Genomic DNA, 13,635 nt, shown 5'->3' with positions numbered 1-13,635 from the left:
ATGTTGTAAGAAAGACACTGGATGCTTTTTTTTTTTCCTTTCATTTTCTTTTTCTTTAAAAAACAAAACAAAACAGAAAAAAGCCTGAAGCAAAACCTTTTTAAGAGTAGTTACAGATATTATAGGGGTAGGGTGGGGGGCACTAAGACAGAAAATAAAGCACCAGTGAGATGCTTTCTAATTTTCTTCTCCTCCTCACTCAGTACAGACAGCCAGCAAAGCCCGAGGCACTTTCATGCCCTCTTCCCTTGCAAAAAAGGAGAAACTGAAAACTTAAGAATTTTGAAAGGGTTTTTCTTTGTGTGTAAAAGTCAATGCTATAAATCTAAAATGGAGTCTGTTTTTAAAAAAAGTTCTAAAACAATAGGAAGAAAACACATGGAAAGAACCCCTCGTGGAGACCTGGTTTTTAGGACTGAAGCTCTTTTTAACGAGAATATAAAACGCAGAGGGCTCCTTCCGTGGGCGGGACCTGCTTCCGCAGCCTCTGCCACCCGCTTCCCTTCAGCCGCCCCACGCTCCCCGCATCACCCTTCCTCTCTCTTTTAAAAAATAAAACCCGCTCCTGTGACTTTGATCCTCCTCCAACTCCTGTTGGACAGTGTGGCCATGGCGGCTACTTGGTGTCAAGCTTGGCCATCTCCTGCACGTAGATGCCGATGCTCTCGCTGTCGAAGAGGAGGAAGTAGACGTTCTTCAGCGAGGACGCGCTGGAGTCGTCAAAATGGGCCGAGATGGCTTTGAGCGTCACCTGGGCGGCCGTCTGTTTGGGGAAGCAGTTTCTGGGCCAAAGGGAAAGAGGAGCCCATGTCACTTTGATCCCTGGGACCCATGGAGTAACTCAGCCCGGGGTGGGGGCAATGCGGGCCCGCTTATCTTGGCACTGGGCCCTGGCTCTCACCCCCTGTCGGCTGGTCCACGCATGATCTCCTTTGATGCTAGCCAGAGGGACAGCCTTGGGGGCACAAGTAGGGGACTCGTATTCCCACTCTACACGTGCCACACTGACTCAGAGACACAGTGGTTTTAGCCCAGGTCATAGGGCTGGCTAGTGAGCGGTGCCCTGTGCTTGAACCTGTAGCCTGACTTAAGTCAAGAATGGCTTTAAAAACACTATCAATTCAGCATTTCAAATACCTGGCCTTCAAAAAAGTATGTAAAGGTTTTATTAGCTCCCTCACAACTGGTGTACATGATAGATTGTTTACTAAAGGACAAAAGTATATACTCAAAAGCCTGTCTTCATAATTTTTTTCCTGCTTCCTTTTTCTCTCAACAACCCTTATAGATGTGCATATGTCATTTCAGCAGCAGTGACTGGGCAGGGCCCCAAGCACCAGGGAGCCAAGATAGCACTGTCAGGTGGGCCATGGAACCAGTCTCCACGGACACAGGCTTTGTGGTTCTGTGGGCCACCAAGCCCTCCTGGGTGGGTCCAGGATGGGCCTGTCTGATATAATTCTGACTCATAGGTAGTGTCCCAGTCCAGGACATCATGGCACGTGGTTGCAGCTGTGTAAAGAACCCAGCTCACAGCTTCTGGGATGGGCGTTGGGGACTCAGCCCTGCTTGCTTTGGTTGCAATAGGATTACAGCAGGAAGCTCGGCCTCTTATGTCCCTCTTAGCCTGCCCAGAACTCGACTTTAACAGAACATCTTTTGAGGATAAATCATATCAATGTCACTGGGGCATCTCCCAAGAGAGAAGGAGTTCAACACTAAGGTAATTAACTTACTTTGGCTACAATCATGAAGGGAGAGGACATGCCGCATGTGAGGATGATACCCTCATTATTTACCCGAACTTCTGTTCTCGTGCCCAGTTGGGGTCTGTGACAATTAGTACGGTCGTTTCTCCCAACGCCCAAAAGCAAACCCTAGGTGAGAGCCTTTCATTTCTCTGGGTGTGCATGGCAGAGCCTTGGCCTCTTGGCCTTCCTCCCTCCAGAGTAGCACTGGAATCCCCAGGGATTCTGAGGCAGTCAGGAGCTCTTGGGTGGGTCTGAGATTCTGAATTCTAATGTGGTGGGGTCACCGCTGCTGGGCTGTTTTCTGATCATGTGTGCTAGACAGGGACAGCTGGTGGGAACGTGGGCTTTGAACTCTCATAAAAGAACTCTGCCTCTTGCCCTTCCCCGCTGCCTCTCTCCGAGTACTTTGAAGGCTGGAGACTGGGTTTCTTGCCCTATCACCCGGCCAGCAGGCTTAGCTGCACTGGAGCCCTTGGCCATGTCATCTGGAATGGCCAGAGTGGACGTGAATAAGTGGGAGAGCTAGACTCAGAACCTCCACTGCCTGCCTGGAGAAGCGCCTCTTACCTGCCACTGGGGAAGGGTGGGAAGGCCACGGACTTGAGCTTCTTGTCCTCTGCTGCTGATAGGCAGTTTTTGATGGTCTCTTCAAGCTGCTCTTCACATTTGTCGGAGCCCCACTGAGGGATGTGACAGTGGATGACAAATTTGGCTGCAAGTCCACTGGATTGGCTGACGGCGGCTAGGATATGAGAGAGAAACACTGCAGGTTACTTCCTAGTCTTCACCTTAAGCCAGGGGCTTAGGCCAGACCCCACATGTACATGTTAGATGTGTGGGGGACAGGAAGGTGATAAAGAAGTTGACTGGACAATGGTCTGTGCTCTCCATGGGGACTAGACATTCACAGAGCAGGAGCTGTGCTGGAATTGCTTTGGACAGTAGGCACAAGCTTCTCTTAAAGCTGATGGGACAGCATGTGACTTTCATGTGGCCTGCCAACTAGTCACTAGGTTAGGCTGCCTATTCATCATGGTTCTTAATTGAAGGTCACATCAGAATCACCTCTGGTCGCTGTGGTGGGCTGAGGAATGGCCTCCCCAAAATGTCCACACCCTAGTCCCTGGGACCTGTGAATGTTACCTTATAGGACATAAGGAATTTTGCAGATGTGATTCAACCAGGGATTTTGAGATGCGGAGATAATCCTTTAAGAGGGAGGCAGGGAGGTCAAGGTAGGAGAAAATGAGGTGACGATGAAGCAGAGATGGGAAAGACACATCCAGGGGCCAGGGAGCATTGCAGCCTAACACTGGACAAGGCAGGAAGAGCTTCTCTAAGAAGGAGCCAGCCCTGCCAGCACCTTGATTTTAGTTTTTTAAAAACTGCTTGTAGACTTCTGACTTCCAGAAACCATAATAGAATAAATTTGTGTTGTTTGAAGCCATGAAATTTGTGGTAATTTGTTATAGTAATGATAGGAAACTCATCGGCAGCTGTCCGTCTCGAGAGACGATGGTGTAGCTTCTTAAGAGTCTATCTGCACCGCTGAGAATGGCTGTGCAGTCCGACTCGGGAGTGACACGGTATCTGTCTCCTCCCGTGTTGAATCGACATCTTGCGATGACGCTGGAGTGTCCTCTCCAGTGAAGCTGAAGCTACAGAGCCTGGGCAGGGTGATATGGAGGGTCTGCTGTTGCCCATGCAGCAGACCCCCCCTCTCTTCGCAGCTGAAGGGTCCAAGGGAAAGACGGAGTCAATACATCTTGGCTTCAGGTGCGCCGCAGGAGTTGCCGGTGTTGACTACAACGTCAAACCGCCTTAGGGACTCCGGCTCCGGATTTTCTGTCGGGGTTTACTCCCTTAGCCTTTCCCCTGAAGAGGTATGCCGCAAGGCAGCGGAGGTTTTTTGGAGTCAGAGTTTTCCTTCTCTGATGTGCCCTGACTGGAAGATCGAACCAGCGACACTTAGCTCGCAGGCCGACGCTCAATCCACTGAGCCAAACCAGCCAGGGCTGATAGGAAACTAATACAATGGTTTTTAGACTTCTAACAAATAAACAGATCTTAACCCCTCCCCCCAACCCCATTCCTGACTCAGGTCTGGCGCAAGGCTTGTGCGAGTGACTTAGGATCCTCTGTAGGTTGAGAGCTACTGACTTGGCCATACACTCCCTCAGACCGTGATCATCTTTTTGATCATCTGGGGAACGTGCAGGGAGAAGGCATTCACATGGCTTGTGACATGGGCCTCAGGTCCAACATGCACCCAACAAAATCACTGACACTGGAAACCTGATTCCCCTTTCCCCCTCTTTGTCAAGGGAGCACCAGTCGGTTTCCTCAGACTCGTCTCATTCCAGGCCTGTCTGCTTCATTTCCACCATCACCTCCCACCCAGCTTCCCGGCTGAAATCAGGTTGCACCTTACAACCACTGTCAGCCTGGACTGAGCTGAGTTCTTTCAGAGAGAAGTTGCATTTGCTTCTATGTCACCTGACAACACTACCAAACCAAGGTCACGTCATCTTAACTTCCCTGCCTGTGGTTTTTGGGCCACTCTGGATTTGGCTGCAAATCTGCTGGAGTGCTGGTTTATGGTTCAGATTCTCTAGTGAGGCTTTTTTCCCCTTGGTTAACCCAATGCCAAGGTCAGCTTGGTACGTACATGGTGGGCTCATGTCTTGCTTGCTCTTAAACTGAATGTGTCCTGGCTTTCTGTGGGGTCTCCTAATAGACACCCCATCTTGGAAATCTATTCTTTCTTATAAGATACAACAGGGCGTATCTTATAGGTGATGGTGTTTTGAAACTAAATGAAATATGATGTTAGAACTTGATGGACTGCATCCCCTTTTCCAGATTCATCCCGACCAGTCCATTCTTCCCAGGTAGACACCACTCCCAGGCCATGGAGACTTAGACCTAACTGATTTGTACCAGTTTCTTAGCTCAAGATCGTTCCTTGCAGCCATCTCTTGGATTCACTTGTTTCTCACAGTGAGGCCTCCAGCAGTCCTTGCAGAGAGTGCCTGTGAATTTCTGACTCTCAGCTCCGGAAGTCTGAAATCCCGCATCCTTTGCCTTCCTTTTTGAATAATAACAAAATATTATCCGTTGACAGTTTTTCCCCTCAGGCACTTGGAAGGAATTTCTCCCCCATCTCTAGGCATCCTTTGTTGCTGAGGAGAAGTCCGCTGTCAGGAGAACTGTCCACAAACACTCTGCCTTTCCTCTTGGTTGTTTTTCAGTTTTCTCTTGAATTTTGAACTTCGTGTCACCACGATTTTCATTTATTATACTCAATATTTTCAACCTAAGGACTCATGGGTTTCATTCTGGAAAATTCTCAGCCATGATTTTTTAAAATACTGTTTCTCTACCTTCTGTTTTCTGCCTCTGGATCTCTAGAAGCATGCTGGAGCCTCTCGTCCTATGGAGAGCTGCTATTTTTTCCTCCTTCCCACCCTGACAGGCCGTTTGCTAACTGCCTCCCCCAGACCCCCAGTTTAGGTCTAGTCTTTCATGGCCAATTCAGGGCTCTGTCTCATGGTGATGTGGGGTGTGGTAAGTGCAGACATTGGGCCAGTGCCCTGGGTGTGGGACTCCCTGCTCCCATCAGCTACCCCAGAAAACAGATTTCACACAAGCCATATACTGGGTGGTGATCAGAACTAAAGACCATGTGAGTTTTATCCAGCCTTTGCTTTCGGCACTGAGCCTGGCTTAGGTTTTCCCCGAGGGTGAGGTGACTCGGTCTCATCACCATTTAAGAGTTGGGTTCTGCATATTTCCAGACCTGGAACCCAGCATAGAACTTAGACCTTCCCCTGCGGCTGCCGCATGTGGGTCTCCTATCCCTGCCCATCCACACGTCTGTCTTATATTTCAGTGTGGCTCTGTCTTGAAGTTAAAGAAAAGCTCAATCATTGCTATATATATGGGGAATGGTAATGTGCAGATTATAAAATGTGGACTCACACTCTTCCTTGTCGGGAAGCCCCCATTACTTTTCCAGCAACCTAATCTGATCATGACAGTCCCCGGCTTAAACATTCAAAGATGTCCCTCTTGTCTATACAGGTTCTCCTTCTACCTGCTGCTCCCTGCTGGCTCATGACCGGAGCCTTCTCATGCACAATTCCGTTATGGACACAATGTCCCTGCCCTCAAGTGGGTCTTACACCTTCATGGAGCCTCCCTTCTCCCCCAAGCAAAGGGAGAGCTCTGTAGTCACTGTGCCTTACTGTGGGGTCTCTTTCTTCCTAGACTGTCCAGTGCTTGAGGGCAGGAGTGGGACTTATTGTCTCTGGAGACCCAGCACAAGGGCGGCTCCTGGCACTGACTAGATGGTCATTGGGAGTGGTGGGGTCAGGACACAGACCTGCAGTTGGACCCACCCGTCAAAAATTACCCAATAATCTTAAAAACAGTTGTTCAGACAAACACTTCTGCACAAACACTTATGGCAGCTCTATTCACAATAGCTAAAGGTGGAAACAACCCAAGTGATGAATGGATAAACAAAATGGAACATTATTCAGCCATAAAAAGGAATGATGTTCTGATACATGCTACCACATGATGGACCATGAAGAAACTGTTCTATGACAGAAGTCAGACACAGAAGGTCACATGTTATATGAGTCCATTTATATAACGTGTCCAGAACAGGCAAATCCATAGAGACAGAGGCAGATTGGTGGCTGCCAGGGAAAAAGGGAGAAGAATGTTTGCGCAGAATAAAGTTACCCAATAGCTCCTGACCATTTTTTGGTGGACTAATGCAAACTGACCTGAACTATCCAGGTATTTTACAGTCCCCAAAGCATATGAAACGATCTACATGGGGCTGCTCAAATTAAAAAATAGCTTTCTGATCAGTTACGGCACATTTTCCTTTGCAGATGATTACCTGGTGGAGCATTAATGCTGGAGAGGAAGGTGGAGAGGCTGTGCTGGGAACACGGGCCCAACTCCACACTTACCTTCAGCAACTTCCAAAGGGCCTTGGGATTTGCGGAGCTCCTTTACCGTTTCCAAGAACTCTTTCCCTCCAGCCTTTTCCAAGGCTTTACCTGTGAAGGAGAAGAAGGGGAAGCTACTGTGGTTGTTCTTTTCAGTTTCATTACTTACACTCTTTGACATAATTTTGTTAGGCCAGAAAAAACAAAGAAAACATACTTAGAAAATTGGAATAAAATTCTGCAGCTGAAATCCTGGTTAGTCAATGGGCACCAGTGGCAGAACTCTCTGGCTTAGATTTTAACAAACTCTTGTTTAAAATTTTTTATTTTTTAATCCTCATCTGAGGATATGTCTTTTTATTGATTTTGCGGGGGAAGGGGAGAGAGAGAGAGAGAGAGAGAGAGAGAGAGAGAGAGAGAGAGAGACATGGATTGGTTAAGTCCCATATGTGCCTCGACTGGGGATCAAACTTGCAACCTAAGTATGTGCCCTGAACGGGGATCGAACCTTTAACCCTTGGTGTATGGGATCATGTTCCAACCAACTGAGTCACCTAGCCAAGGTTTTAATTTTTTTACTTATTCATTTTCAGAGAAAGAGGAAGGTTGGGGAGACAGAGCGAGACAGAGGCATTGATTTGTTGGTCCACTTATTAATGCATTGCTTGGTTGACTCTTTTATGTGCCCTGACTGAAGACTGAACCCACAACTTTGGCATAACAGGACGACACTCTAACCAACTGAGCTACCTGGCCAGGGCCTCTAATAAACTCATAAAAGACCTTTTTAGGGGGTGATTTGGCCATAAAATATCTCATGACATGAATCCTGAAGATAATTTTTTTTTCTTATATTGAGGCTCCAGTGTTCTGTTCTCTGGGCTCAGTCCCTGCGATGTTAGTTAAATTCAGTGTCTTGATTTGATGGCAACACCCCATAATGGGGAGCATTTCACAGTCTCTCTTGTTATCAGCTTATAAGCCTGGTCCCAGAGCCACAATGGGTCCAGGGGATGCAGCCACAATGGTGAGCCCAGGCCTGAGGTGACCAATAGCTCAGCAGAGACCTCTTGGTAGAGTACTGGGGTCGTGTTCCCCTCTCACCACCACCAATGCGTTGTAAGTCCTTGGGCTCAAAGGACAGACAGGCCCAGGACATCTTGATTTTCAATGGAAAAGTGCAGAGCTTTCTGCTCAGAGATCCTTCAAGTCTTTGATGTTAGCACAATTCTCTATTCAATACTCCAGGGCTGTACTTCTGCAGAGGCCAAGTGGAGCCTCAGGAGATGGCAGGACTTCCCGTCTTGCCCACTAGGAGCCCAACATCTGTGCTCCGGGATTCCTCATGCCTCTGAGAAGACACATGGGTGCTTTGTCCAGACCAGGATGGCTGCTGCTCTCGGTGGGAGACGAGGTATTTCCCCTCATCTATGCTCATTTTATTCTGAATTTGGCGATCTGGATGTCTGGCGCAAGTCTCAACTCTCTTTCTTTAAGGTTATTAGTAGTTATTATTTTTCAATTCAGAGACTTTCCTAGAAGCTGGATGAGGGAGCCTCCCCACTCCACATTCACACACACAAGGATATCTGGAGAGCCACAATGCCTTATGCACCTCAGTTAGGGAAAGTGTCATTTTAGCGGTCACTGTCCACTGGGGAGGGGGTGGAGAGGGGACTTCTTTGTGAATGTACTTGGGTTTCAATAATACAGTTTGGAAACGGTGATCACCGCCTATCCCAGTGCCTGTAAGTCTCCTTTCTGGCCCTCAGACGCCGGGCCAGTGTTGACCTGCTGGGTCACAGAAGCATGGAGAAAGCCAGGTAACCAAAGCTGGCTGCCAAGTTCATGCTGAAAGCAGGGGAAATAGGTCTGAGCTGCTGCACTCTGCAATCAGGTCAGGGGGCAGATGGGAATGTGTAAAAGGCAAGGTGAGTCCTCCCCCTTCCCTGAGGACTTCTGATGAGGGGAGTTGCTCTCTGTTGAAGTACTCCAGTGAAGAAATGAAGGAACGCTAGCATTAGAGCATCTCCACTTTGCTGCCCCTAATGGATGGACAAACATAGAAAAGGAGCATCAATGAAAGACGACTAGCCTGAATCTTATTAAGCCTTTAGATTAGCTACCAACTTATAAGAAAGACAGAAAAGAAACATGTCAAAGAACACCAGGAGTATGCAAGCCACAAAATCTGGGCTGTGGGAAACCCTACAGGACAAATTGCCTGCCTTCCTCCACAAATAGATTACAAAAACAATGAGAGAGAGAGAGAGAGAGAGAGAGAGAGAGAGAGAGAGAGAAAGGGAAGGGGAACTTATGGGCTACAAGAGACTTAAGAGACTCATCACCCAATTGTAATGCGTGGACTTATTTGGATCCTGAATCAAATAAACAAATTTTTAAAAATTTAATTTAAGACATGACTGGAATTTGAACACTGACATTTGATATTAACAATTTTTTTAGTTGTGATATGGTATTATGGTTATATTGTTAAAATATAGCCCTCATTATTCAGAAATATTCACAGATAAAATGTTATGATGTTTGGAGGGATATAGGTGGGGGCAGAGTTAAAACAATTTGGTCATGGGTTGATGATTTCTGCAACTGGGTGCATAGGGTTTCATTATACTCTTCTGCTATTTTTATGCATGCCTGAACTTTTCTGTAATAGCAACATGCCTGAACTTTTCTGTAATAGCAAACAATGTTTTAAAAAGAATAACTGAGGCTCTTATTTGCATGGAGTTACTGGTTTCAGCGATGGTAGCGGAGATGGAGCATGATGGGAGGGACCCCTTCTAATGATACAGCAACAATAAGACTATCATTTATCAAATGCTTATAAGCCCAGTACTGTGCTAAGCACCATCCATGTGTTATCTTATTTAATCTTCACAGCAGCCCCATGAGCCAGGAACTACTGTACCTGAACTGACAGGGGAGGGAACTGAGGTTCAGAGTGGTAAGAAACCTGCTTAAAGTCACACAGCTAGGAAGTGATTTCTAAAATCCAGGACACAGATGCAAGCTGACTCCACTGCTGTATCTGAGCTTGGTTTTCCCTCCAAAACCAGCATTTTTTCTATTCTACCACCACCCTGCCACTTAAAAAATTGGAATACCTTCATTGTTTTCCTAAAATAAAAATGCAAGCTATAGGAGTAATAAGGTAGGACACCGTCATTTGTTTTGCTTGTGACACACTTCCAAACAGAGCTCAAGGTTAATTAAGGCCACCGGGGGAGTCTTTCCACAGAGATTGGAGTTGGCAGTTGGTAGGGCCTGAGCTGGGTCTGAAGAGTGAGGAAGGAATTTTCACCATCTCTGTTTTGGTGCAAGAGAAGTCTTGCTTCTCTGTAATGACTCCCTTCCCACCCCAGTCCCTACTGCTGTCCTTTCTCTTTTTCTGCAAAACAAGTGGCTTCTGCTGCCAAGAGGGGGACAGAGTGAGCCCAGCACCCTGAGGCCTTTGGTGCTGCCATCCAGGGCTGAATGACTAGCAACTGCCTCAAATCACCTATATCAGAAGTGAGCCCTGCATCCCAGAGGCAAAGCCCTTTCTTTGCTCACTTCATTCTTTCAATGGAGCATTTAAGGCACTTCTCTCTTATGAAAGTGGCTAAGATGATGACCATTCCGTGTGCTAGTACAATGTTTCTAGTGCCCATGAGAGCTTCCCTTCCCAAGCTCTTCTACCAAGCCTGGTAACATCTGCTACCTTAAAGACACCTAACTTTTCCTAGATGCCCATTTCCTTTTTACCAATGGTGTTCTCAACACTTAAAACATATGTAGAGTTTTACCCAAAACATGTACAACAATGTTTATAGCAGTATTATTCAGTATTGTCTAAACTGGAAACTACCCAAATGCCACCAATGGTAGAACAGATCAACAAATTTTGGTATATTCCTACAGTGGAATATTATACAGTAAAGAAAATGAAAGGATGAATTTCAACTCTTTGGGTGGATTTCACAAACACTGAGTTGAGCAAAAGAAGCCAGATACCCAAAAGAAGACACACTGCATTATTTCATTTTCATAAACTAAAACAGATGACACTATCTATGCTTTAGAAGATAAGATAGCGGTCACCCATGGAGGGAGTGGTAACTGGGAGTGGGAAGAAAGGGGACTTCTGAGGTGCTGGTAAGGATCTGCTTCATAATCAAGGTGCTGGTTTCCAAGATGTGTTCACTTTGAGAAAAATTCACCAAGCTCTGCGCTAATGATTTATTTTTATATAGCACTTTAATAAAAATTTCAAAAATATATGCAGATTTAAAACCAAAGTTACCCTCTAGTAATGCTGTTCAGCTATATACAAAGCAGAATCTGACATGGTACTCCAAGCAGGGTATATCCAGATTACAATGACCAGCTTCACAAGAACTTGTCTGAACAGCGGACTATCCTATGGCACTTCTACTGAAGTCTCAGGACCTTACCTATATCTTCTTTGAGGTCAATTTCGGCTGTGGTTGGGTGGACAATGCCCTCCACTCTCATGGAGCCAATATGGCTGATGTCACTCTGGGTAAGGGACAGCTGCATTAGGAAGAAAAGATGAAAAGGGCAGAAAAGATGAAATCCTGTTAAAAATCTTCATATTTTACATTATATCTGTTCATTCTCTCAATTATTAATACTGAATGTCAACACAAAGGGCTATACATGGAGTAACTATCTCAAGTTTCCCAGGTGTCTGGTTTTCTTTCTTTCTTTTTTTTTTTAAAGATTTTATTTTTTAATTTACTTTTAGAGAGAGAAGAGGGGAAGGAGAAAGAGGGAGGAAAACGTGATGTGTAAGAGAATTGGCAACAATTGCTGCGCACCCCCAACTGGGGATCTGGCCTGCAATCCAGGTATGTGCCCTGACTGGGAATCGAACCAGAGACCTTTTGGTTCCCAGGCTGGCACTCAATCCACTGAGCCACACCAGCCAGGGTCCCAGGTGACTGGTTTTCATTAGGCTCTGTTGTGTTCAGTGGATTTGATTTTTCACTCTGCGGTTAGCAGCATGCAACAAATTGCCTCCTCTTCTAGGAGCAGAAATGGGACCTCCCCTCATCTTCCTTTTTCTACAGCCTATGCCTTCACTTCCCAGTTCTGGCAGCCTTGGTGTTTGGTGACATATTCTTGGAGTAGCTCTTGCAAGGGAAGCCTGGGGCTTGCTCTTTCCTCTGCCTTCTGTTTCCTGCATCTTTCCCAGAGCAGCACAGAGTTTGGGGCAGGGACGCAAAGCTGACGACTTGCTTGAGAAGTGAGGGGCTCCAAGACGCTGAGCAGCCTATGTCTGGCCACCTTGCCTTTCTTTAGGGGACCACATTTTAGGGGCTACACTTGTGAAATGCCGCCCTATGTGCCCATAGCTTAGTATAATGAAGGCATTATCTGTCATTTCCCTATGTGAGCAAGAACTTCATGTTCCCCTAGAAAAGTGAGAGAAGGCTAATCGTCATGTAACTATGGAGGCCCCTAGAGGGGATATAAATTCCACCTCTTCGCTTCTGGCTTTCATCAGTGATGAATAAGGAACCTGCCAAGTTTAACCCTTCTTATAACATGCTCTTCCCAACTGCTTCAGTAGAAGTTCACATGTACTGTTGTTAGGCTGCAAACACTCAGCTACCAGGAATATGATGAACTGTTTCCTTGTGGATCATATTTCAACCCCAGTTGAGCTGATAGAAAAATTGTCTGTTTGGTAAATTTTGATGCTATGGGAATGAATTATTTGCATGTCTGGCTGGGCTGCTGTTGTGCTGGAGACCGTTCAAATCTCTAGCCCTGTTTATTTTCTTCCTGCCATCAGGAAAGGCAAGCAGTCTTAAATTATTGGCAAATCATTCATTTCTAACACCAGGGATTTTCAGAAAACATATTTCTATTTTCTTTCTTCGATAAATTACTTTAAGACATGTAAGGTAGACCCCCCCCCCCGCCACCCCCCCCAATGCCCCAAAACCTGTCTTTGAAAGTTAGCTAGGAGTGTGAGCACAGAAATAACAGGGGCAGGGGAGTTTCCAGCAAAACCAGTAATGCCGTCTTCTCTGCTGACCAGAAGGATCCTCTAGGCTTACCTTTGGCTGACCAACTTCGGCATGAACAATGCTCAGCACTACAGAGCTTGTTTACTCTCACAATGCAGACACTGCCCTAGCTCTTCAGTTTAAAAATGAATAATTCAAGACCAGAGTGAAAGTCAGATTAGGGGAGCCAGGGATAGAAGGGAGGCATCATTGCTTGTAAACAGGAGGTTATAAAAATACATTCATGGCTTACCACAGCACAGTACGATTCTCTTTATTACCTTCTGCCCTAGAACAAGGCTTTTGGAAGAGAGGATGGTGAATCCATCCCCTGGCCCATCTTCAGAGGTGGAATTTGAAGTTCCTTCTTTGTCGCTGTCCTTTGGTTTGGACTGTGGGTAGAAATTAGAGGGACAGATGGGGAATCATTTGGAAAAAGACCAAAGTGGCTTGATAAAGTTCTTCGCATGGCTACCAGTAGTGTGGATATGAAAGGAAGTGGTCAGGAGTTATGTTTTGCTATTCTCAATGGAGAGAAGCAAGGGACAGCAATATAAGGGAAAGAAAAGGGTGCTACCAAAAATATGGTGCGTTAAAGGGTTCACAGTACCTGTAGTCCTTCCTCAAACCTGGACACAGGTATGTTATTCTTGCTGTTTTCGATGCCTACAGCTTATGATGACAAGCATCAGAACCAAGGGGGGTCATTCTAGCACATTGCTCAACCCCCCTTCTTCCCGGGGTTTCCCCGGGGCGGTGTGGCAGTGCAGTGAGCTCTTATATAATCTGTGTTGTCAGGGAGGTCTTGGGAGTGAAACAGACAAGCTCTGAAGCTGCGATGTCCAATAGAACTTCCCGTGATCATGGAAGCGTCCC

General features: G+C 46.3%; 1 protein-coding gene across 1 annotated transcript in view; it reads right to left on the bottom strand.

Annotated features, from left to right (window-relative positions):
- Positions 1-43: 43 nt before the first annotated feature.
- The window catches only part of MACROH2A2 (macroH2A.2 histone), a 46,336-nt gene continuing 32,744 nt past the window's right edge, over positions 44-13,635 (bottom strand). The window contains exons 5-9 of the mRNA XM_090278133.1: positions 13,041-13,151; positions 11,176-11,275; positions 6,740-6,829; positions 2,319-2,493; positions 44-782 (exon numbers count right to left, since the gene is read on the bottom strand). Coding sequence (XP_090134259.1) covers positions 617-782; positions 2,319-2,493; positions 6,740-6,829; positions 11,176-11,275; positions 13,041-13,151 — 642 coding nt within the window. The 3' untranslated portion in view covers positions 44-616. The remainder of the gene's footprint in view (positions 783-2,318; positions 2,494-6,739; positions 6,830-11,175; positions 11,276-13,040; positions 13,152-13,635) is intronic.

Source organism: Furipterus horrens, unplaced genomic scaffold (assembly GCF_987537825.1).
Source record: "Furipterus horrens unplaced genomic scaffold, mFurHor1.1.pri manual_scaffold_5, whole genome shotgun sequence".
Taxonomy (NCBI): Eukaryota; Metazoa; Chordata; class Mammalia; order Chiroptera; family Furipteridae; genus Furipterus; species Furipterus horrens.
Note: the sequence above shows the minus strand (reverse complement) of the source record. Positions and strands in the feature narration are given on the sequence as shown.